This window comes from Notechis scutatus, chromosome 2 (assembly GCF_049901735.1).
Source record: "Notechis scutatus isolate UNSWTSFEM ecotype Mainland chromosome 2, rNotScu1.2, whole genome shotgun sequence".
Classification (NCBI taxonomy): Eukaryota; Metazoa; Chordata; class Lepidosauria; order Squamata; family Elapidae; genus Notechis; species Notechis scutatus.
In genome coordinates this window covers 153724428-153750914 of record NC_142010.1, presented here as the reverse complement: position 1 = coordinate 153750914, position 26487 = coordinate 153724428, and the positions used below count along the sequence as shown (strand labels likewise).

General features: G+C 41.5%; 1 protein-coding gene across 3 annotated transcripts in view; it reads right to left on the bottom strand.

Annotated features, from left to right (window-relative positions):
- LOC113417686 (5'-nucleotidase domain-containing protein 2-like) overlaps nt 1-26487 on the bottom strand; it is a 52004-nt gene that overhangs the window by 3981 nt on the left and 21536 nt on the right. Inside the window, exons 5-14 of one of the 3 annotated variants that reach the window (XM_026676181.2) lie at nt 26348-26441; nt 24416-24544; nt 21686-21746; nt 20316-20418; nt 18976-19077; nt 17649-17730; nt 16722-16808; nt 16418-16558; nt 16066-16130; nt 11852-12860 (exon numbers count right to left, since the gene is read on the bottom strand). In XM_026676181.2, the coding sequence (XP_026531966.2) occupies nt 12599-12860; nt 16066-16130; nt 16418-16558; nt 16722-16808; nt 17649-17730; nt 18976-19077; nt 20316-20418; nt 21686-21746; nt 24416-24544; nt 26348-26441 (1126 nt within the window). In that variant the 3' untranslated portion in view covers nt 11852-12598. Of the gene's footprint in view, nt 1-11851; nt 12861-15550; nt 15685-15942; nt 16131-16417; nt 16559-16721; nt 16809-17648; nt 17731-18975; nt 19078-20315; nt 20419-21685; nt 21747-24415; nt 24545-26347; nt 26442-26487 lie in introns of those variants that run through there. The other 2 variants (XM_087956888.1, XM_087956889.1) reach the window with 2 other exon arrangements.

Below are 26487 nucleotides of genomic sequence, written 5' to 3'. Positions count from 1 at the left end.
GATTCCTAAACAGTTGAAATATTTATGTACAAGATGTAGAGTAGAAACTTTGCTCTGGCAAAAGCTGGCAGAATGGATAATGTGGATGAAAATATATGGTTATAAAACTGAACATATTTTTGGGTCTTCAACATGCAAGCTTCTTTGATGTTTTTTGCTTCGACCAACTAACGTGGCTTCCCATCAACACACGGTAAGAGGTATACAGCAGTTTGGCCGAGTGTTAAACTAAAAAAAGCTTTGAACCTCTACTTGTGGCTTGCAGAATAACAGCTATATTTCGCAGAGTTGAAATAACAGACAAGAGTGGCAGGGAAAGTGAAGCGTTGGTGATGGTAAGGGGCAGTGCCTGTGTGTCACCTGCACAATATCACACGAATTAAAAGTAAACAGAATTAGAGGAGCAAGAAACAAATGGAATTTTCTGAGCAATAAAATGCCACCTTTTTAGAATAATTAAAATATATTTCTTCCAGCAAAGGTATCAAGCTTTCTCCCAATAATAAACTGTAATTTGTTTCAAGGGGAAAGTACCCAGACAATCGGCAAAAGTCTTAGGGGATACATCAACAAAAGTCCCCAGAAGCCAGAGCTTCCAGAGAGAAATTGTTCTGGAAAGCTTATGTAGCAATAGCAGCCTGGAGCTGAAAGCCATACTTGCGATGGGTGAACAGCAACTCCCGGTGTAGGTGCTGCTGGTTTCCAGTGGTTTTATTGGGGTTTGTGATCCGCAAAGTAGTGACGGGCTGGGCCTCAGCACCTCTGGATGTGGTTTCTGAGCGAGCAGCTAGAAGGAAGGGAGAAGCGGAATTGAGTTCACTGGGCTGTAGAAGTAAGAGACTACTTCTAGACTCCACTCCCCATACACGCACCCTAACAAGCACTTGCCATAAATAATGGATTTCATGCTGTGGGATGGGGGATACAAAGCCAGGACCTGAGATTTGGCCCAAAGCCAGAGCTGGTCAGAAGTCCTAATGAGGGGGAGGAAATGGGGGCGGGGGGCACGGCTCTTGCTGGGAGGGGACAGGTCAACCTTTTTTCCATTTGGATGGCTTCATTCTCACTTTTTCCTCCTATGCACCAGCATGCTTCTTTTTAAAATTAGGACCATACTTGAGTCACCAGTTTGGTTTTAGTTCCTTAAATACCTGTACATCTTCTGGTTAACTAAAAAAAAAATTGGATTTAAAGCATGTGTATTTCTCAAACCCTAATGTCAGTGTCCCTTGAAGCATGGTGCTCTCACATGATATTTTCCATTTTAATAAATCGAATTGCTATATTTCTTTATTAGAAAACTTATATTTAATGCTTATCTTTTTTATTTCTATTTCAAGAAGTACACTAGTATATTTATCTAAACTCAGAGTGAAATTAGCTTCCCTGCTACTGAAGAGTGGAAAAAAAATATAGTGGTTTAAATGCCCAGGAGGCATGAATATTATTTAAAAGCAGAAGTATTAATTTCAGTTTCACTTCTGCTAAATGGGTTTTTGTAATGTTAAAATTTTTTATTTAGGTAGAGGTGAAGCGGTAAGGAAATTAATAAATGCAATCCCACTTAAAATGTTTTCTTAAACATCCTTCAAGACTTACTTTGATACTCTTAAAAAAACAATTACAAACTTTTTAGCCACTAAACTGTACTTATATCATTCCATCCTCTTAGCTACTTCCTTGCAACAGCATCCACCTCACCAATCCACAGCTGGTTGTTCTCACCAGACCCTTCCAGACGTGTCCAGTTGCCGGCTGTGTCCTTCTGCCATGTCACACCACCTGTCTGTTCCATCCGGGATCCAGGCAAATGGAGGTTTGGAAGCTCCCTAGCTACCATCTCTCCCACGAAGAGATTGGGTGGCCCAGTTGCTGCCATCCCAACCAGGTGAAACAATTACATGGTCTCCAATTGTCTCTCCTGCTGCATCTTTCTGGTCTGCCACCCCCAGCATGTGCTGGGGGAGTAGAAAGCCAGCAAGAGTGAAACAAGATCCCACTCTAGGCAACCGAGCAGAAACAGAGCCAGGATTTGCTAAAGATGATCAGTCCAGAAACCTGCCTCAGGCCTCTTGTTGTGAGGGCAAGCTCACATCTAAGATTCATGGCAAGTAGCTAGCTATGGTTGAATACAAATTGACCACTGGGAATCAGGGGGTGGTGTCCACCAAGTATAGAAGGGTCTTTTTTCCCAAGAGGGGAACTAGCATCTTCTAATTTGATTTGATATGGTCAGATGCCTTAATAAAACTTCTTTCTTTCTACTATGTTTGGTTCATCCTTAAAGCTTTTCTAGAGCTACTGTGCTCAGCACAATGCACAGCTTCATATTGTGTGCTCTGTCTTTGATCACTTCTTTGATTCTATACTTCACAGCAGGCAGTAAAACTTGCAGTGTTGAGTTTAAGAGGGTAGGTTCAATTTTGCTTTAGTTTTTAAATCCAAGCAGTGCAATCTTCCTTATTTTATTTGCAAAAGAATAAAGATCCACAGGAAGCAATTTGGGGGGGTGGGGGTGGAACCAACAAATAAGCTATCGACTTTCTCTAATTTGTGGTATAAAGTGTAGCAGGACGGGAGAAGATTTGTAGCTCTGCTTTGAGTTGGATCAGGACTCAGCGAAGGAATTATATATGTTTTTGCTAGAAGCATGGGTGCAAGATGCTCTTATTCAAAATCGTTTTGAGACTTTAAACCATAAAGACACCCGTTTAAGACAGCAGTCATGTGATTCCATAGCAATTAACAAGCACCCTTCTATCTTTGCTAATTGGACGCAGGGTCAAATCCACCTAGTTGAAAAACTACTAGTTGATTTACCCTGCTTTACTATCTAGTGGTCACAGGTTTGTACAGAGTGTCGGGCTCTGGTGAATGATGTAGCATGCAATGATTTCCGAATCATCTTGCACTGCCTACCAGCAATCTTGCCATGAAACAAATTACTAGGTTCTAGAGATAGATAATCATAAATTATAAATGGAATACAAAGTGAAGATATTGTAATTCCGAATGAGATTTTAATATATATTTTTTTAAAAAAACACCTCCCCATTTTCTCGCCCCCCCCTCGTGTGTGGATATTGCTTGTAAATTATACATATAACCAGTAGGTGGCATTACAATCCCATAGATCTCCATTATAGGGCTGTAGACACTGAAAATTTATGTATGTAAAACACTGTATCATTTTTATAAGATGACGTTTGGTATTTAACACTGGACAAATTGTCAAGAATGTATAAAGATACTTCAAATGAACATTGGAAATGTAAATGTAAAGAAGGAACTTTTTATATGGTAGACTGATGCGTTGCTGGTCCCACTGCAGGGATGGGGAGTCAGCTGGCAGCCCACGCCCGGACCGACTGCCCGGACGGGCTTCTCTCGCAGATGCAATGATGACAAAGACACAAAGGCATGTCCTTGGGGAGAGGAAGCCCTGAGCAAACTTTGCTCCTCTCTTTTATTGTGCAAGTTTAGGGTGGGGTTTAGGGTGTATGAGGAAACATTCCTTTTGGGTACATTTGACCATATAAGGCTATGTATTTGCATAGTTGACCATATAAGGTAACTGACCATATAAGGCATACTGACCATATAAGGTAATACCTATGTTGACCAATCATAGCTTTACACATGTTGTTGGTTGTTTTGTTACCTGGCTGACTATGTTGACCAATCATAGCTTTACATATGTTACCTGGCAGGTATGGTATCATTGGATCATTGGGTGATATCGCAACATCTCCTCTGTTTTTATTTTATTTTAAGGGCTATATACTCACCATCCTCACTATTATGTCCAGTCTAGGTCCTCCGACTCATCCTGTCATAGGTTCATGAGAATTCGTGGTTCCCCTTTAGCAGCATCTTTGGTGAACTCGTTATCAGAGTTATCGGAATCCGAGGAGAATTGTAAGAGGGCCTTTTTCTCTATTAGCGCATTAATTTGTTTTTGTTTTGAGTTTAAATCCGAATCAATTTGGCCAAATTTTCTTTTAAGGATTTCTAAGAATTTACCTATCACACATGGTCCAATGGTACATACCAATAAGAGAAGGATAAGTGGACCAGCTATAGCAGATAACAATGTTGTTAACCATGGGGAAAGGTTAAATAGTCCTTGATACCAGGTATGTTGTGAAGCTCGTTCCCTTTCTCTTTCCTTTAATCTGGTGTCTAGTTCTTTCATGGAGTCTAGGACAACTCCTGAGCTATCAGCATAGAAACAACACTCTTCTTTAAGAGCAGCACATAGTCCCCCTTGTTTTAAAAACAAGAGGTCTAGGCCTCTGCGGTTTTGCAAGACCACCTCAGATAAAGAGGTAAGAGAAGTTTGCAAGGCAAGAATGGATTTTTCGACCCTTCTAAGATCTTCATCTATGGTGGCACTTAACTGTGTTATGCTTTTATCATTTACAACCAAAGCTGATATGCCTGTTGCTGCACCTGTAGCACCTAAACCTAGCAGCACAGATAAGGTAAGAGCTGTGACAACTTCTCGTTTAGCTCGTAGGTGGTATTGTTGAGGTTCTAAAATGGAAACAAAATCTTCAGAATCATATACATCAATTTTTGGCAACAGCTGGACCTGAATACAGAATGATTTTTTTGCTAATAATACATCTCCGTGGACACATGCAGTTAAACCTGTAGAGCAAGCCCAAACAGAGTTATTTCCAGGAATAAAAAATTGGCCTTGGAGGCGTTTTGTGATATTGCCACCAGATGTGGTGAATACCTGGTTGTAACCTCCAATTGAAAGGCCGGTTCTTTCTTTGGGTAGATAAAGTTCACATTTGTGTCTGTGGGTGGCATTAAGGCAGTATTGTGAATAATTAGTAGGTATGTGGCCAAGACAGCAACCTTGACCAGTGATGGCCGTGATAGTGAGAGAGCTATTCCTCCATCGGCAATTATTATCAGAAGTAGAATTGGAAATAGGTTGGGAAGAGCCGATGGCTTCATAAAAAGGGGGTTTGAAGACAAGCAAAGCCAACAGTGCTGAGAAATGGAGGAATCTTGAGAGTGATTCAATAATGCGTGAGCAGAAGCAATGAGGATACCAGTGGGTTCTGGGCATTTGTTAGGGGTTTCAAAAATCCAGATTGGATTTGGTTAGCATTGGGTCCTATAGATAGGGATGGGGAGACATGAACATGGCGTTGTATATAGAAGACATTCCCATAATGATATCCAGGCCACCTGGCATAAATCGACCTCCCCACTTTGCCCCAGTGTCCCAAATGTTACTCGTTTTCCTTGGCCGTAAAGGAGACAGTCACTGGATTACATTTGGACCATTTGTTTTTGTCTGCCGTACATCGTATATCCTGGGTGGTTCTGGTAAGTGTGATGAGATCATTGTTCAAAGGAGGTGTCCAAGAGATGTAACCAGTTGAAACACAGGACCAGGATTTACAATAGTAATCAGAAATTCCTCCACAGGTGTAAATATGTTCTGCATCAGCAATATGTCCTGGGCATACATACAGGTAATGGTATTTAACAACACTATGGCTAGGGTAGGGGCATCAGTGAGACGAGAGTAGGCAATCTTACCTAGAATCATTTCAGCAAAATCAAAATGTAATTTAGGAAAATAGGAAAAAATCATAGTGTAGTTAGTTGTGGAGCTGAGTATTTGTCCATAAGCGTCCTTGATTGTCCATGTAATGTTGTAGGGGCGATGAGCGTTGTCATGAGATGATGAAAGTATGACTTCAGGAAGGAAGCAGCAGCAAAGAAGCAAGAGGATCTTCATCCTGGTCAGTGGAGGCGCCTTTTGGAGAGGAAGTGGAGAGCGAGGGGTCACGGTGGTAGGGACGAACACACCTGGCAGGGATCCAGAGTACTGTTCAGGGAGTTGGACAGCGGCGTAGCCTCGTCCCCAGGTGATCAGCTCAGCAGGTCCCTTCCACGCAGGATCAGGCAATTGCCTATAATAAACAAGTGGTCTCGAAGCGGGAACAGGTGGTTTAGTAAAATGTCGAGATGCAGCAGACAGGGGAGGGGTGCCAGTGAGATTGAGGAAGTTAAGTGTATACAGACAAACATTCAAAACATTTTGTAATGCCGGGAGGCTAGGGGGCCTCTAAGGCCTTTTGACCCCATGTATCGTTGTAATGCCAATTTTAAGGTTTGATTACCTCTTTCCACGATAGCTTGCGCTTGGCTGTTGAATGGAATCCCAAACTTATGGATAATGGACCAATGATGGCAAAATTCAGAGAATTGAGAGCTGATATAGGCTGGTCCATTATCTGTTTTTAGAATTTTTGGCGATCCCAGCACTACGAAGGTCCGAATACAATGATTAATAACATGCTTTGACGCCTCTCCCCTTTGAGGGTGGCCATAATAAACCCTGAATAGGTGTCAACAGACACATGAAGGTATTTCAGGGTGCAAAAGGCTGAAATTGCGTGACATCCATTTGCCAGGTGTCACAAGCATCAGTCCCTCTAGGGTTGATACCTTGGGGGTAGTTCTTTGCTTGAAGACTACATGTGGGACATTGTTGTATAATTGCTGTCGCTTCTGCCAAAGAAATGCCAAATTGTTTTACCAGAGCCTTTTTGTTTTGATGAAAGTAACTATGACTTTCCCCTGCAGTTAGAGGGGAAGGTTGGGGTGACTTAACAGTGATAGGAAGTAATTTACAAGCAGCATCAGCTACCTGGTTTCCTTCTGAAAGGAAACCCGGAAGCTACTGGTGACTGCGTATGTGGGCCACGAATAGGGGGTGCGCTCTGGATTGAATGAGTGTTTGCAGTTGAAGTAACAGTGTCATTAATGATGGTTGTAGAGAAGGAGACAGATATGCTTCAAAAATATGCAAAACCAATTGAGAGACATATAAACTATCCGTTATGATATTGATTGGTTGAGTGGGAAATGACTCTAAGGCTAAGTTGAAGGCAGCCAATTCAGCTTGCTGTGCTGATGATTGTGGCTTAGTCAATTGTTTGTGCCAGGTAGTTTGATCGAACCAGACGCAAGCACCATGAGTTTTAGAGCCATCAGTAAAAACTGTGATGGCTTGAATTAGTGGAAAAGCAACTACTGGAGAGGAAAAGGTAATAGGTACCATTTTTATTAGCTGCAAACGGGGGTCAGAGGGGAGATGACAAGAGATGGGACCAATCCAATTCTCCAGGGCGTCCTGTAAGACATCAGATGTCTGGAAAAGGGGGTCCCATTGAGACAGTTTGAAAGGAACATGTATTGCCTGGAGATCATGGCCGATTAGGGCCTTAGCCGGTGACGCCCTTAGTACAGAGCAAAGCGAGCTGAAGGGCCCGAGAGGTAATAGTTGCCCTAGGAGTATGGGGAAGGTGAAGCCATTCAATGATGCACAGCTTCTTTGTTTTGGGGGTGTTTGGAAGAGAATAGCTGTGAGAAGAGCTGGTGTGGGCAAGATAGCCAAAGATAGCAGACAGTTGGGGATGATGCGATCCACCCACACTTGCTTTAAGGTATTGTTTACTTGGGCTAGTGCCTCCAAGTGCTGGCTTGTAAGATGGACCACATCTGAAGGATGTTTCAAGCCCGTGAGGGCATGGAATAGAGGGGAAAGGGTTGCAGTAGTGACAGAAAGATAAGGCCGTGCCCAATTGAGCGTGCCGAGATATTGTTGAAGTTGTACAAGGGTTGGAGAGGGAGGGAGAGTCAGAGAAGGTAAGGCAGGAGTGGCAGCAGAAGACAGGAGTTTGTGACCAAGATATTGAAAGGGATAGTGAGATTGTATTTTTTCAGGGGCTATGTGGAGGCCTGCTGTGGTCAAGAGTTTGGTGAGAATGGGAAGGGTTTTTGCAACTGTGCCTTTAGGGCCTTCAGCTGCGACCAAGATGTCATCCATGTAATGATATACAAGAAAGGAGGGATATAGGTTGCGATATGGTTGGAGAGCCACGTCAACATAGTGCTGACACATAGTGGGAGAGTTTAGCATCCCTTGAGGAAGGACTTTCCACTGATACCTTTTGGTGGGTCTGGAGTTATTCAGTTCTGGGACAGTGAAAGCAAATAGAAGCCTATCTTGGGGTTGAAGAGGGATGGAAAAGAAGCAATCCTTAAGGTCAATAACTAAAAGGTCAAAATGCTGTGGGATAAGGTTTGGATTGGGAAGTCCACATTGCAAAGCACCCATTGGTTGAATGATAAAGTTCACGGCCCTTAAATCCTGAAGGAGGCGGTATTTCCCAGATTTCTTTTTATAACAAAAACTGGAGTATTGTAGGGGCTGGTAGAAGGTTCAATATGACCAGCACTTAATTGTTCAGAGACAAGAGCAGTCAGAGCAAGCAGTTTCTCTTGGGGAGTGGCCACTGATCTACCCATACAGGAATGGATGATTTAAGGGTAAGAGGGGAGAAACAGACATGATGACAATCAAGGGATGTGAAAGGTAGCTCCAAGCTGTTCTAAAAGATCCCGACCCCACAGATTGTAAGCAAGGGGAAGGATATAAGGTTTGATGAGAGCAGAAGCAGAAGCATTAGGGGTAATGGCCGTAAGCCAATTAGAGCTGACCTGAGCGCTTTGAACTCCACCAACACCTTGGACAGAAGGTGATTGTTCAAGGGGCCATTCTGGGGGCCATTCAGTCGTTGAAATAACGAGCGTCTGCTCCAGTGTCCACCAGTCCTGTAAAAGGCGACCATTAAGAGACACTGTTAGCAGAGGTTTTGAGGCTTCTATAGAGCAGTCAATAGCCATGAGGGAGGGGAGGAGGAGGTGGGGATGGAGGAGGGAAGAATAATAAGAGTGGCTACGATAGTGTTAGCAGGCAATGAGAAAGGTCTATCACCTACTGCTGTAAGAGAGAGGCAATTAAGAGCGGATGAGTCATAAAGAAAGGGGCGGCGATCACCCTTCCATGATCAAAGAGGAGTTTGGGATGAGCAAGATGGGCGTGTGAGGTGAGAGTGGGCGGGAAGTGTAACTTTGAGGGGAGGGTAAAGACAGATCCAGGATCCTCATAGATAATAGCAGTTGAAAGCAGAACAGGAAAGCTGTTTGGGACGAAGTAGGTGCAGCCTTGGGGGCGGGGCTAGCTGCTGGCCCCGAAATTAGTTTTCCGAGGGGCATTTGGAGAAGGATGTGGATTAGAGCGACATTGGCTAGCCCAATGGAAACCTTTACAACAGCGAGGGCAAACTGTTTTTGGCTTAACAGAGGAGGAGGAGGTCTCCTTCCCTTGGGTGCACTGCCACCTCCTGGCGAACGGCACTGAGACTTAAAATGACCGGGTTTGCCACAGTTGAAACAATTCCCTGCACGGGGGTGGTCATGGCAAACGAGGAGGTAATGGCTGAGGCAAGGGCAGTGGCTTTATGCGCCTCAGTTCCCACGTTCTGGCATGCTTTAATATAGTCAGCAAGGGTCTGATGTGGAATGGACTGAAGAGGTTTCAGGATTTGTTGGCAATCATCATTAGCATTAGTCACTGCAAGCTTTGAGAGAAGCTCAGCTTGCGCTTGGGGGTTTTCTATCTGCCGGTTAAGTGCATCTGATAGACGGTCAATGAAAGAGGTATAAGGTTCAGAAGGACCCTGAAGAATTTTATGAAAAGACAAAGAGGTTGAGATGGGTCAGGAACCCTACGAAGGCATTAAGAGCAGCATTACGCATGATAGGATAGCCCTCAGTAGCCATTTGAATCTCATCTTGTGGGGTGATCACAGCTCCTTGGCACAAAAAGGTGATCCAGGGTGACACCCTGGGGAAGCCCTGCTGCAGCAGCCATGGAGACGGCCAAGCGATAATCGTTGTGCCAAGCTGCAAGCTGGGAGGATGTCAGGAGCATCGAAGCCATTGTTTGCCATTCAGAAAAGAGAATATTATGGTTGTTAGAGATATTCTCCAGCATGGCACGCACATAGGGTGACTTTAGACCGTAGTTGGTGGTGGCAGATTTAAGATCTTTCATAAGATTCCATTCCATGGGGGCATACTGAGCAACTGGATTGCCTCCTGCCGCTGGGACTTGAAGGATCATAGGGAAGCAAGAAAGATCTTCAGCATTAATCTTCCCATTAGCTAAAGCTTCCTGAAAGGTGTTACGAAGCAAGGGGGAGGGGTATTAGAGGGGATGGAGTCAGGTTTTGTAAGGGAAGATTTTGAGGCTGAAAGGCTGTAGGGAGGGGGAGGGGGAGCATTTGAAGACAAAGAAGAGGTGGGTGAAATTTCTGCTGAAAGAGCAGGGGGGAATTAGAAGGCAAAGGAGGAGGAGGGAGAGAATCCTGTTGATTCAAAGTTGAATCAGAAGGATAAAAATGTCGATCGCAGCCATGAGCGCTCTCCAGGTACAGAGAATATGTGGCGCTGCCCGAGGAGGTTGATGGATCCATTTCCCAATTTTCTCCCATGTGGAGCGTTTAAGAGTGCCATCCTCGGAGTAGGCTGGGCAATGTTTTTGAAGATAGAGGAGGAAAGATATTATAGCTTTCCTTGAAAGAGGAAAGACTGTCATGCCATTAGTTCTTTGCAGAGCATTGGCCTTCCTGACTAAAAATGAAGTTCATCCACATGCTTGGACAGAACTTTGGAAATTGGAGAGCCCATACTTACAAATGCGCTTTACCGTTGCCCGGTGTTGTAGTACAGGAGTCAGGCAACGCCTCCCTAGAAAAGGAGCGCGTTGTGAAGGGGACGTATCGTAGAAGCGATCACGTCGGGGTCACCAGTTTGATGCGTTGCTGGTCCCACTGCAGGGATGGGGAGTCAGCTGGCAGCCCACGCCCGGACCGACTGCCCGGACGGGCTTCTCTGCAGATGCAATGATGACAAAGACACAAAGGCATGTCCTTGGGGAGAGGAAGCCCCGAGCAAACTTTGCTCCTCTCTTTTATTGTGCAAGTTTAGGGTGGGGTTTAGGGTGTATGAGGAAACATTCCTTTTGGGTACATTTGACCATATAAGGCTATGTATTTGCATAGTTGACCATATAAGGTAACTGACCATATAAGGCATACTGACCATATAAGGTAATACCTATGTTGACCAATCATAGCTTTACACATGTTGTTGGTTGTTTTGTTACCTGGCTGACTATGTTGACCAATCATAGCTTTACATATGTTACCTGGCAGGTATGGTATCATTGGATCATTGGGTGATATCGCAACAGTAGACATGTAAGAGAACAAAGAAATACTGGAATAGGATTCACATCTTAATAGAGAAGATTCTTAAATGAATATAAAGATAAAACCAGATATTTTTCTTTTAGGTTTAATGGATAAAGAACTTGAAAAAGAACTGGAATTTTGATGCTATATATGTTGACAGCAACAAGAACACTTTTATGAACAAAAATGGATGTTTTCCTTCCCACAATGGACGAATGACTGCAAAAGTTGATGGAGTTAGCCATGGGTGGTGAAATTGACTGCTTTGACCGAATAAAATAATTATTTTTCTTTCTACTTTGAAACAGATTTTGGACTTTGTGCTTATGGTGGAAAAAAATGAATCTTTGATTTTAGGTTTTGCTGCTTAGATAGGTTTGTTGTTATAGAAATTGCTAGTATATGTTATTATGTAAAAGTAAAGAATCAAGGTTGTATGTTATTACCTTATTCTACTGTGTCAAAAGGACTTGGAAGTCAATGCTTTTCTTCTTCTTTTCCCTTTTACCCTACACCTTTTCCTCTTCCCCTTTTCCTCTCCTAATTTCCCATTGTTTTCATTTTTCTCTGTATTTTTGTGTGTTACATTTTGACAAACCAATAAAAATATAAAATTTGCAAAAATAGAAGAACACCATGATGGCAAGCCATACTTGTAGTTTGTTTAGCTACTGCTCTCATTCCTCGATTTCACAAAACAAATCAGCCATGGATTTCACACTGCTCTTTTATTAACATTATAAAATTCCAGTCATCTGCTAAAAATACCATCTCCTCTGTAGCACCTCCTGTCCCTTCTATTTCGAGGAGACAGGACAGGACCCCCCCATCCCAACTGCCCTATTTTCCCACCCAGTTTTCCTCTCCATTACAAGCAAAAAAAGACCTTACAGTTGGGGAGGGAATGTAAACTTCAAACACTACAAAATATATGCGTTTCTACAAGGGACAAGAACTTTGTGTACCGTCTTTGTCTACAAAACCAAGTTCTTCCACCTAGCATACATTGAGCATATTTGTCTAGGAGAAGCACCCACCCCTAAGGGAGAACCAACAAACAGATCCTGGGCCAGTCCAAAGCCCCTTCCCTCTGTGTACATGGGGATTCCAAACTCCGTAGCACAGCTGGCAACAAGGGCAGACAATGCTCCATTAATGGGCCTCTTCTAACATTTGTAGGGCTTGCTGGAAAGCTGCTGAGGTTCCAGCAAAGAACAATGGGCCAGAGTTGCTAGATATCGGTGTGAGCCACAAAGATATGTCTTAAATCCATGAGCAAAAATGAATGCCAAAGAGCAATCATTAAGGCTTAGCAAGCCCCATGCTTTCTAAATCTGACATGTAACCCACAGATCACAGGGTTGATTCTAATATGAAGAACCATACAAGATTTTAAACCATCCCACCATTGCCTTAAAGTTAGGGGCACAACCACCTGCAAACCTCTCCCCAATTGGTCCCTAGCGGATATGTGCCATCTCTTCCAGAAAGGGAGTCTTCATGCAGCCAGTGCAGAGTTGATCCATCCAAAGGGGAGCCTCATGCTGCAAGGGAGTACGTCTTGGGTAAAAGGTGTAGTTGAGGTCATAATTGAGCAAACAGCTGAGGGAGGCCATGTAAACATCTGAAAAACGGCACAGGCGGCGAGAGAAGTATGTGGGATTGTGGCACGTGCGAAAGATACTGCCAAACTGTGGGTTGAAGAGGTTCTTGGTCAGTGCCCTGTAAGAGCATGCAGGGGGAGAAAGAAAAGAAACAGCGATCAGACAATCAGGATTGCTGGATTTTGTTTTCCAGAGATGACTCAGTTGGCAAGGTGGAGTATCTGAATAAAATACTACAAAGATTCTATTAAACAATTTTCTAAGAATTTAATATAAATATTTAAGATGCAAGATTTCACTTTGCATTACTTTTATACCTTGAAGCCATAACTGTGGGTTAGGTATTTCTCGGGGCCAAGCACAGAATATCCAGTATCAGAAGGTCAGGTTCCACCAAGTTTCTATTTATCTAGCAACCAACTTTCCTATTTTATTCTGCGCAAATAAATGTGTATGAATATGTGTTCCTATTTTGATCCGAGTATACAAAATTGGAATTGCAGCTGGCATCATTTCTACTTTCTAACAATCTTGTAGTGTGGCCAGTGGTTTTTTTCCAAATAAGGATGACAGGTTGCATTTTATCTTGCAATATATAGCTTCTTTTAAAAAAAAGTACTGGAGGGCACTGAGATTTATACATTGTCTGCCCTTAGCTCCAAATTGTCTTTTCATTTCTAGAATTGATCTAACATTATTTTATGGTTATAAAAATTACTGAGGTCTGGACATTATGCCTAAATATTCGAAACACAAAGTTGCTGCAGAATAGGATTGGGGTATAGAGTGACAAAGCATATAAAACATATTGTTCCAGTCCATAGCCAAATAAAAATAAAAGCAAAGCAATGTTTTGCTTATACAGATCATTTCCATTTATCTTTGTCAATTTTGCATTGCTATATTTTCAGTATATTAGAGAGTTCTATTTCATATTACTGTATCATTAAACTTGGATATTTTGTGACTAGGAATTTTCTTGTATTGTAGTTTTTAAAGACAGAGTTCCTTTGCTTTATTATCAAATAATCTGAGCTAGGTTTTTTTCTCCATGCAACTCAGAGGCTAAAACAATCATAGCCCTACTATAGTCTAAAAGAATTTATGTCATGCCTAGAGCATACAGACCCAAGGAGCGGGCAAATCTACAGACAAAAACTCCTACCTTTATTAAATGGGTTATGATTCACAACAGCAAAAGTTGTGCTGGCAATTCTTTCATGGAATTGTCGGTGTTTGTGCGTGCCAAGGTGCACATGTGCAAAAGGAAGTTATTGCTCATACCAAAATAACTACTGTCAGCATAAGGCAGGAGCACAGAGTTGTTAAAACTTGACAATCATGTCTGGGATTTTCTTTAATGTGTATTTAAATTATCTAAGACATTTCAACTACTCCAAGCATCAAAGAACAGCAGGAACAGAACATCATTTTTAAACAAATAGCAACTCCCCAGGCTTCCAAACAGCACAAAGGCAACTCACAAATGATGTTATCAATACAATTTAAGAAGCTATATTAAAGAGAACAGGCAGAAAATAATTCCCAAAACTGTATGAAGGTCATTCTTTCTGCTGTGGAATCTTTGTACAGCAACCTGAACACTATTTTCAAAAAAAGGTTCTGTTGCCCACCTTGTCACTTTTTCACTTCTACATCAAAGGTGGTTTTCTTTGACTATTTAATGCATGCTTTACGAAAAAGCTTCTGAATATTTAAGAACTGAGATGAAATTTATTTTTCCCTCCCTATTCTCCAATCCCCATCAACTCGTGTTTTTTTTTTATCACTTTCTCTCAGCCCTAGGAAGGCGGCAATGGGAAAGCACTTCTGAAAAATCTTGCCAAGAAAACTGCAGAGACTTGCTCAGCCACTCTCTTTAGAATCAGACATGATTGAGCAGGAAGGGGGGAAAAATCACTGGAACCAAGAAAACAATGTAATTGTGGCCAATATAGCTCACTGTAGTTGTTGCAGTGGAGAAGAGGAAATTAGCTGCTCCAGATTAATAGGAATTTATTTGCCCTGTTTTTCAAGATACTGGTGCAACTGGTGATTTGGCTTCTAAGGGAGCAGTGAGAGATTCTATTTACAGGCTTCTGCCCATCAAGAAAGAGTCAATGAGGCTAATTAATGAGTCAGTTAAGTAAACATAAAACAGGACTCCGTGAGGGAATTAAAATATGCAATAAAGAACATGTTTGGACCTGTATAACCAGCCTATTAAAACTTTACATGAAACTTGAAAAGAGCCCTATCTAATTCACAGTTCTGTTCCCCACATTGCTAATCAAATGTGTTTTAGAAAATAAGGAATACCAGAGAAAAGAGCAAAAACTACATCTTGCTGCTGACTGGTCTGTATCCAAAATAAAGTTTTATTCTTGTTGTTGGACTAGATGCTTAGTTGTAGATGATGGGAGCTACAGCTTAAGCACAATTGGGCAATGTATAAAGGCCAATGCTGTAATATAAAACTTTGTTATACTTTACAAAGTAACACCATGTAGAGGAAAGTCTACATCCAAGGGAAATTTAAATGTAGATTTGATGCTGGGGAAAGAAAGAACAAAAGGCTAAATGAATTCTAATCTTTGTTTCAAAAGGATACAAAGAATCAGGAGTTGAATCCTGACTAAGCTGAACTAAAGATAAGTAACTTTTTAAAAACTAGATCAGTTAATTCAGCGGGGCTCAAACTGAAACAAATCTGAAGTAGGAAATCTTGAATCCAGGAGAGGTAAAGAGACCAAAAAGCAGAGACCAATTGTTAAACTAAAGAGGAGCTAGAATTTAAAAAAAAAGATTAGGCAAAACCATCAGTTATTAACCATCAATTAATTCTACAAAATTTAGAGGCCAGTGTGCTCATATTTTAATGCTAAAAGGAGCAATAGAGTATGTGCATACAATTTCACTTTGTAAGAAAAAACTTAAAACCTCTATGCTCTGTAGCAGTGATCCCCAACCTTTCTTATGCCGCAGCCCGGTATCCCCAACCTTTTTTATGGCGCGGCCCGGTACCGGCATTAGCTGGGTGCCGCCATCTTTTGATGAAAAAGTGCTTCCGGTGAGCTTTCTACCCGGAAAAGCTCACGGAAGCACTTTTTCATCAAAAAGATGGCGGCGCCAGCAAGCCAGCAGCCCGGTAGGACTTGTTCCACGGACCGGTACCGGTCCGCGGACCGGTGGTTGGGGACCCCTGCTCTGTAGGATGGAGGCAGTTCCTATTTGTGAATTGGGTAAGCAGGAAAGTAGTTAATTGGTAAGTCTGAACTAGCATATTGAAGCCCCTGATAAAGAAGGGAGAAGAAATAAAATACCTGAGTTCCTGGCGCTCCTTCATCCAATCCTGCAACACCTGCTGGGATTCGGAATCTTGAAACATCTTTTCAGGAACAAGAACCAAAAAGTTAGCGAACCCTGTAATCCTCTCTCAAAACTCACTAAATTAGCTGCTTAGAACCAATTTCACCTTCCCCTGAAGCTCATTCGTCCCTCAGGCCCCATTTATTTTGAGTTAACTGGCTTGAGAGTAACTGACTGCGATTCTGTTTTAAGTATTCCCTGGCCTACGTTCCTCAGGGGATACATCTTTTCCACGCTGGTTCCATCAATAATTTGGGACCTCCCCCCTTCCGTTCCTAGCAACCCAGCAGCATCGTGATACCCTACCTGCATTCGCTCCAGCAATCCAGTTAAGGCTTGTAGCCAAGTGAGTGCTTGGGAGTACTGCTCTGTGTTGACCATTTTCGTCTCTGTTTCTAACTCAGGAACTATGGCCCCTGTCCGCCAGCCATGCCTCAGCATCAAGTCCTGAGGCAGAGAGACATAATGGATAAGATGTATAGGATCACAAGAGACATTACACACTGAACTAATCCCACTCTTTTCCCGGGGCTGGGAAGAAAATCTAAAAGACCCAACTTCCACCCAACCCTCTCTTCATGTCCCAGGGGATCATGCCCAAAACTCTCACCGCCAGGTCGCTGTAGAGATGGTCGCCAAAATAGAGCACCTTGGATCCACGCCAGCCTGTGAGCCGGAGGAAGTCAAAAAGGTTGCCCTAAGATTGTAGTTAGAAATGTTGCATTAGAACGATGAGAAGAATTGCATGGATAAAAGACCAACATTCATAGACAATATTTGATATCACAGAGGAAAAAGGGAAGGTTCTTCACATCTTGCAGGTACAGAAAAACTAGATCCACACTGTCTCTGGGACTCAAGAGACCTCTGAGCAAATTATCATATAACACCCAATCCCCCTTTTGCCTTTTCTCTCACTTAGTTGTCCAACCTTGGCCAAGTCTCCATCCTCAAACTTAAATAACCAGATCCAAGCAAGAGCTGGCAGCTGTTCTTATTTCTGTCACTCCACCCTCTGTCCCAGACAGAGATGGTAGGTAGACTAGATGTTTGGAAAGAAGCACATCAGTAGCAGGAGGAGGTCCATGACTCCAGGAAGGTGGCACCTTTCTTGAAAAGTAGGTCACAACAGATGCCCAGAACTGCAACTCCTGAAACATGTCCTCATGTGCTTCTTCTCTCATCTCTATACTCACAGGGCAAATCTCAAAGGCGATTTGAAAAATGATTCTGCTTGGGTTAACTGGGTGTTATGCCCTTTTGGTACAGCTACTAGAGAAGAAATTCCTCCTTCATCTCATTAAATCTCTGACTTACTTTCCCTCCAAAGTTCACCAAGAAGTTCAAAAGGGTTGAGAAGGCTGAAGGTGGATAATTAGTAATTTAGCAGGAGATACCATCAAGTACCAGCAGCAATCTTAATTTTTTTATGCTGATGGGAGTTAACCACGCTCAAGGATCAAGGTATTAAAATCATATTGCATGTATTACCTTGCTTCCTCAAAAACACAGACCATCTAATGTCAATGTTCCCTACCTGTTTATACACTTGTCCTTTCTCCAGCTTATTTATTTTGTCCCACTGCAGATCTCCATTGCTATCCAGTCGCCGGAAAGGCCTGGAAGGAAAAATGAGTAACAGTTGGAGAGGCTGCCAGGAAGGTCTTCTGCTTTCCACTATACAAGGGGAGGGCAGCACAGGAGTCCTAACATCTGACTCCAAAATCCACAGTTATTTTTCTCACACACATAGGCACATATTCTTTAATGCAGACTAGGGAATTCTGGGAGTTGAAATGCACAGGCCTTAAAGTTGCCAAGTTTGAGAAACACCCATTACATACTCTTTTGACATATCTAGAGGTTTGAAAAGACATTTTAAGTAAGTCTTGCATAGAGAATTAAAAAAACAAAAACCTACATAATGGCCAAACCCCTACACAATGGCCGGTAATGTAAATTTACATCAGGAAAGGAAATCAGGATATACAGAGTTCAAGTATAGTTCATTGCAGCCTCTCTCATACAGTCAGCAATTGTTAATTCAAATTTCCTATTTCTACTTTTTATTGTTGCACAGAAAATGAAACAGATGATGATTGAGGGTAGGGAGACCAAAAAAAAAAATCTAAAAAAGAAAAAAAGACAAAGGAAGTGCTAGAATATAGAAGTTAAAATATACTCTGCAGGAGAAAAGAAAAAAAAAAAATCCTCTCCAACAACCAGCAAATGAAATGCTGCAACCAAAGAACTCTGCCAACAGTCCCAGGCAGGATATTTTGCTTTCATGTTCTTAAAGGAACAACTCCCTCATTTTTAGCCTGAGTAGTTTTCAGGCCTGAGCTATAATCTACTCAGAGCACTCCCCCAAAGCCACATATTATCAGTACACAACATGCGCTGATCCATCTACTCTCCACAGAAATTGAGCAACAGCGACAAGGACTGAGAAAGCAGGACTACCTTTTTGCAATATTGCAGGCACAGACCATGCCTTGAAAAAAAAACCTGGGGAAGTTCTGAAAACTGTAGCAAGCATGATAGTGACACAGTGACATTACTAGCAGGATTGAAAAGTCAATCTTCTGTCTGCCTTTTTAAAATGCGTTAGGGGAGAACTAAATTTCCTAGCATGTTTTTTTCCATGTACAGCCGCGTTTCTGCAGCGCAATCTTCAAGGGCTCTAAATACTGCAAAACAAGGGGTCAAGGAGACTAAACATGGCCCACAAATTGCTGGCTTGAGTATAATGCATCAGAATGTATGTGCAGCAGTGTGCCAATTCCATAAACTAGGAAGGTATCAAATGCCCTCAGGACGTGCATTACCTCATCCCCATATAGAAACCAACATGCAACACTCACTTGACACAGTCATTGAAGAAATGAGGCTTGTCTGCCTGGACTATGACCACATCAAAGAAGTCTCGCCAATCCTTGCCCACCATATAGCGCATTCCTTTGTCACTAGGGGAAACAGGGAGAAAAAGGAAGAGAATTAGGAGGGGATAGTGGTACCAAAAGAACAGAGTAGGGAACAACTGTGAAACAAGAATCCCAAAAGCGAGAATTAGAGGGATAGTGGTAAACCCCAAAAGAACCTGCCGGTCTCTTGGGCCCCCCTCGAGAACAACTGTCAAAACTCGAACAAGAATCTCTCCCACAATCATGCTGGTTAGAGGATTCTGGGAATTTAAGTCTATAGAGCTTAAAGTTCCCAAGGTTCAGAAATGCTGATTTAAGCTCACTATGGCAACAAGACGCCTGAGGGTGTTGTGCTATCAGTGGCACCTCAAAATGTTCCCCATCTAGATTAAATTAAAATGATACTTAAATAATCAAATTAAAACAGATGTAGAGGTTATGTATTTTCACTTGTGGAAAGAGTTGAAGGAAACCTCAGGAAATCTGTCAATACTTGACACTGTAGCTATCGTTTATTGTTATTTATTATTATTGCTTGGTCCCTGCACCATTCTGATAATACCTCTTCCACCTGAAAAAAATAATCAACCATTGTTCAGTGGGCCCTCACAGCCAAGGATGGAGCAGGGAAAGGCCTCAATTTCAGAAGAAGAATGAATAAAACGTTAGTGGGTTAAACCCGCTGATTTCCCACATAACCGAGAGTGGCAATTATTTGGAGATTTTATTCTCCCATCTCACATTGTTCAATGAGGTGCTGTGAGTAGCTAAGAAAAAGAAGAAGAGAGAAATGGGATATTTTAAAGGGAAGGTATGATATGTTCAGGATAATGGTTAATTAGTTAATCAAACTTATATATGTCCTCCTAGTGCTGTTGTGGGGATAAAAAGGAATGCCATGTAAACAATCTTGAGCTCTTGAATGAAAGGCAGAACTGATTTTTATTTATCAAATTTGGGTACTGCCCATCACACTCTTCATATGATATATTTAGTATACACACTTGCTATATACTCTGGAGTATACAGCAAAAGGCATAAAAACAAAAAAAAAGAGCCAGGTAAATGAATATAATGAATGTAAACCTAATAATTAAATTAGAAAAAGAAACTTGCATCCAGATAAAAAAAAAGTTGGAATGCAATTCCAATTCACCAGTTGAACTAAACCTAAAGTTAAGTGCTTGGAAAAAATGTTAAGTCTCTGGTAACCTAAGAAAAATAAAAATGATCCCAAATGACCCAGAAGTATTTTAGAGCCCAGGCATGCTTAAACTCACACAAAGCTGAAGGGGCTGTTGGTGATGAGGAAGAGTTTCTTGCCACTTTTGGCCAAACGGTGCAGCACAGCGTAGGTTTCATCCCCATGCAGGATATATTGCTCTGGAAGAAGGAAGAGGAACAGACGCCTTGAAGAATTACGAACAATCCTCGGCTTATGACCATTTGTTCAGTGACCGTTTGAAATCACGACAGCATTAAAAAAAAAAATGGAGCTGTGACCCATGCTTAATGTTACAGTCATTGAAGCATCCCCAGTGTCGTGTAATCAAAAATTGGGTGTTTGGCAGCCCACACGTTCTTTTGACCACAAGGATGCTGCTATTCCCCCCCTCCACCTGCCTATCTCCCTCCATCTATACATTTTTGGCCACTTTGCAGTGGCACTTGATGGAGGCAGCACCACAACTGGTGCTGAAGTAAGGGCCCAGGGCCTTCACCAGTCTCAGCCAGATGCCATCACTCCTAGGCCTCTGCTTCTGTCCAGCCACTGTTGCCACTGAGAAAGGCAGCCTCAAGCTCCAGAGTGTGGCCAGCCATGCCAGCAGCATTGTGCAAAGTCCCATCATTGCCCCCTTGTCCCATCAGCACAGGGGCAGTGCTAGACCTGAAGCAGAGATCTGGGGGCAAGGGCAGCTGGCTGAGACTGCTGAAAGCTCTGGGCTTCTACTTCAGCACCAGCTCCAATGCGGCCACTGATGAGTGGCCCTTGAGCAGGGTGACAAAATGGGCATAGATCCAGGGGGTGGGGGAAGGGAGGTAGCAGCGCCCCTGCAGTCATAAGTGCTGCTGGGCTGGGTGGGCAGTTGAGGCTTCCTGGGGTGCAGTGGCTTTACGCCACACTGCTGAGATGAGCTGGGATGGCTAAGGTTTCCAGGAGTGGCTGCAGCTTTGTACTGCACTGTAGCACCTCCCCAACTCACACATGGCCTGCACGTAGTTTTCCAGGGCCTCCCCCAACCCGAGGCACCCCTGCACGCCTTACCTAGAATTCTCTTTGCTTAACAACTCATGGTTCTCGCTTAACAATGTCAGCTGAGAAAGCTAGGATTACAGTCACTAAGTGATGCAGTAAAACGGCAGCTTGCTTTTCAACCTCATTGCTTACGAACCAAAATTCTGGTCCCAACTGCTATCGCTAAATCAACGACTTAACTACCTGTATGCCATAAGGGAAGAGCTGTGGGCTCATCACTAACAGCCTCTTTCCTTGCTTTTCCTATATCACACTCAACCTTGGCCATTTTCAGCTGTGCAAACTTCAACTCCTAGAATTTCCCAGCCAGCATGGCTGTGGAAACCTGGGAGCTGAAATCCAGGTAGTTTAAAGTTTCCAAGGCTTAGAAATACTGGTATAGTAGATACTCACCCAAATCTTGCATAATCCACTTGTACATAAAACCTTTAATATGAACATCCCGGATGGCATCCTGTGGAAATGATGAAAGAAAAAAAGAAATGGAATTCCAGGAATAAATGTTAACATTATAGGCCCTGACATTTCTATCTCTGGGCTGCATTTCAAATGCAATAAGTTTCAATGAGTAGGGAGACCACATCAGTGTTATGATGCCTTCAGTCTCGCCTCTGCTTTTTATTTCTTTGTTATGCTCTAAAGAATAAACCAGAAACAATACTCAAGGTTGGTGATCTGATCTCTCTTTAAAAATTAAAAAACTTTTAATAGCAGTAATGATTGTGTGATTGTGGTTTGGATAACCAGTAGATAATTGTGGCATGACGGAGTGAAACTAACTCTTCGCCATAACTCTGCTTTGTGGATAATGATCAAATATATCCTTTTTAAATTTATTTGCTCTCGGTATTTCTATACATGTTCCATCAACAAAAAAAAAGTAACTGGGTAATTCATAAGTAATAATTAAAACCACAAAGTAAAATATTAAAATAGATATATCCTTTAAAGCAATTAAAACTAATTTAAATTAATTTAAAAAATAAAACTAAAAAGATAATTGGTATTGTTCCCTAATGGTTGGTAAAAAAAAAGACAGGTTTGTTGTTAGGTGTGTAACTTTGCAAAGAATAAGGGTGTGGTGAAAGCATAGAGCGAGGTAATGCGCTGCTCTCTGTCTTACTGACTCTATTGATGGTTGGTGCGTTATTGCTGAGGAGGGTGTTGATTTCCGGGGGAGATTGGAAATTTTTGTAGTGTCTGCTTGGCTCGGACTTCAGTCTTCCAGATGACTGAATTGTGATAATGGACCGTTTTATTTACTATCTACTTAAATGGAAAAACTTTTACAGTATTGTATTTTTCGTGTTACAAAACTTATTCCTTTTCCTGTCTTCCTATCACTTCTGCCATTCTGTTTGGTTTGTTTTCCTTAACCCCGTTGGATCGGCTTCTGCCCTCTCCCCTCTTTGGAACAGCTTTATAGCTCCCTCTGCCTTAAGAAAGTTCAAAACATTCTCAAAGATCCATCTCATCTTGGGAACCCTTTTTTTGAACTATTACCATCTGGCAGATGGTACAGAATAATAAAAACAAGGGTAAATAGGCTGAAAAACAGCTTTTATCCCAGGGCAGTCGCTCTGTTGAATTCTACTGTATAGTACAGTAATGGTGCAGTGTTGGGGGTTTTCGGTTCAATGTGTGGAGGGTGAAGAATATGTGTTTGTATTTATTTTCTTGGTCATGATTTGCAATGAAGATGGTGTTTGATTTTGTTGTATGAGGTGCAATGACAATAAACTAAACTAAACTAAACTAAAAACAACATCAGAATATGACAATAGTACCAAAACATCCAGACAAATACAACCTGAGAAATAACTGAAAGCAAAAGGCTTGGAAAAGAAACCTTCGTGTGTCCTTGTGGAACAAAACATTAAGCAACTTGTATTTGTATGTTTTGCACATATGCAAATAGCAGCCTGTGGGACAACTGAGAAAGGATCATTTGATCTGAAAAAACCTACAAGGCTGTTTCTAATCATTTAAAAATATGTAGGAAAAAAGGCATTATAGAGTTTAGCCAAATTTGTTTTCTTGCATTAGCCCTGTAATGATTAAGAAGTCGGATTTTAATCTTGAAGTTGCAGCAAAATTCTTTATTTGTTGAAAAAAGAAAAGGCCATGTCTCTAGATATGTTTAAAATGCAGAAAATCTTATCTGGTTCAGTTGTCTCCATTTCCTCTCTCCCTCATTATTGTTTATTCCTTCCTCAATTCCTTTCAAAGTATATGATGTTAAATTTTCAGTCTGGTTTGGGGTTGGTGGAGAATAAGTGAGGCTACCAACACACACACACACACACACACACACACACACACACACACACACACACACAGTAGAACAGGACATCTGCTCCTGTTGACCCTGTTCTCTCTCTCCTTAAACTGTTCAAGCACTGCATGTAACCTGATCTTGTTTCTCCCCCCACCCCCTCACACACACAGGTTAAATGATAACCTCTCAATGTTAAACTTCAGAAGTGCCAATTCACATTTCTCTGGTGGTAGACTAAGGTTCTTTTGCAGGTGGGAGAGAGAGCTGAAGAAAAGGGCAGGAGCAGAAAATAATGGATCAACATTGTTTACAAGAGTGCCAATTCTGACCTCTTGCCTCCGCCAGAACAGATGGTTTTTCCAGTCTCTAACTTAAAAAAAAAAAACCAACATGCTGAAAACATAAGCTGAGGGGCCCTCAATACGTGCGCCTTGGAGCAGTTGGGTTTACAGATAAGCCTTCCTGGCAGCTTCAGAGGCAGCACGTCCCAAGTCCTCCTCTAGCTCAGGACAGCCTGTTCCTTTCTGGTGAGATACGTCACAACCTTCTAGAATAAAGCTCTACTTAAAAACAGAATCGGGAACCAACAGAGCTAATGCAGGTCTTTAGAACTCCAGACCCTAAAATCTTGTCATTTTGCTGTAGGACAAATCACACAGGACGCTATGTCCTGCAAAACCTCCCAGAAATAATTGCCAGACTTCCACCCACATTCAGAACTGGGAAGAAAATACACAACTACCAGCCAACAGACTTCCTCCTCCTCCTAACTTTCAACACAGAAGTTCTCCTAGACAAACAAGAGTGAAAAGGGAGAAGTTTGCCAAGGGGGAATAAGAACATACCGTAACATCTTTGTAGAGATGGATGGGGTCATAATCAATATCATTGCTGATGAAAAAGTCATTGGCTACAGCCAGGAGTGTCATTTCTGGCAGAGAGAAGATGTCCATAAATTGTTTAACAGCAGGGCCCTGGAAGGAAAAGAGAAAGAAGGCAAGGATTACAAATTATTATTAGACCACTAGGCCCTTCCTTTTTAAAGTAAGAAAAGACTAGAATGCCTTCTGGTCTTCATTCATTTAGTGTTAGTCTGATCTTCATTCATTTAGTCTGAAGAATTTATGTAGAAATTAATGATTACTCAGTTCAACCCCTCTGACTTTTTAGCAAAAACACATACACATCATTAACCTCCAAAAAGCAGAATTAAGAAAGTCAACATTCAGATTGTTCCGAAACAATCTGGAATTTGGACAAAGATAGATTAGATGGAAAGTGCAGAGAGAGAGAGAGATTAGATATAGGTTATTAAGAAGGAAAGTGACTAGCAACTTGCATAGAATAAATGAGAACTGAAAACAGCTAAGTTAAAAGCAGAGCTGATAATCATGGTGAAATGAAGAACTGTGTGTAGGCCCGTTTTTGGCAATTCCTCCCCAGAAAATGGGAGGACTTAAGATTGCCCACAAATGCTCCAGACAGTTGCTCCTTGGGAGGAGGCCACAAAACTGTGGTTCAGAGCTTTGGGGGATGAGGAAAAACCAACTTCACTTAAACCACCGTCAGCACCTTTTGAAGGACACTAGATTTGCATACTTCCTTTTCTAATCATAATACTTTTTGCCTGTTAGAAATCATTAGATCCATAGGTTTTATGGAACCAAGTGAGTTTCCCTCAAACTTAGCAAAATAAGTTTAAATTTAAGAACTTAAAATTATTTTGGAATTAACAAAAAGTAATAAAAAAAAAAAACAGAATAGTTCTTTGGCCGGGATTGGCACAGGAAGGTGTTTTTAAACTTTTTTTAGAAGTTAGAAAAGAACTTAGGGTCTAAATTAGTTGAAATAAGATTTTGGAATTAATTATAAAGAATCCTTCCCATGCAAAAATGCTTTTGTTTTGAATTTTAAAAAAAACTTTAAAAATTGGACACTAGAAGGAATCAAAAGGAACTAAAGATTACAATTAAAGGAGAAGAACATTTAAATTTGATTTACTAATACAGAATGGAGCAAAATACCTTAACATTAGACATATTGGAGGATATTTTGGAACAATGGAACATGAATATAATTTTAAGAATGTTTGCTTCTATAGATAAGACTTTGTTGAGAGATGTTATCAAAGAACAAGTTTTATTGGACAGGATAAGACTAATCTGAAAGTGGATTTTAAAATGACAGTCTACAAGAACGATATGGAAAAAATGCTGTACTGGGTATACAAATAAGATGTTGTTTTTTAATTTATTAAATTTGTTTATTGTTTTCTTTTTCTTAACAATACTCTTCTTTTCTTCCTTTTCTATTTTTTTCTGCACTATTTTTTCTTTTTTTATAGTTTGTAACAGTTTTTTTACTTTTTAATTAAAATATTATAAAAAAGAAAGGGAATTGACATTAAAATTGCAGTGATATTACCAAAATTCAGAAAAGAGTAAGTGTGTTGAGGTCTGTTGTGCTGAGAGCTACTGATGGGAAAAAAAAGAAAAGAAGGGGTAAGGCACAACAGCTTTGACTCACTTGCTTCATCTTACATTCAATATCTGGATCAATCCAAATATTCTAGGTTTGGCTCTGCCTAACTATAAGCAATTCAGATTTCTAGAACAGATTGCTCTGATTCAAAAGAATATTTTCCCCATTTCATGCACACTACTAGTATTCAGATTAAATAAAGACAATCAGCCCAGCTATCATCCAATCACACGGCTTGTCTGGGAACGGAAACTCAGCATGAGACTAACACTTTTAGACAGCTCTGGGAATTTTACCTTTCCATAGAAGCCACTGGCTTGGTGCAAAGGAATATGATGGGTGCCATCATACATCTCCAGAACCTCATCATCTGGAACAGGTTTCAAGCCTCTGCACAAGATTTTACAAAAGAGGACAGAGTTGCTTAGAATTACAA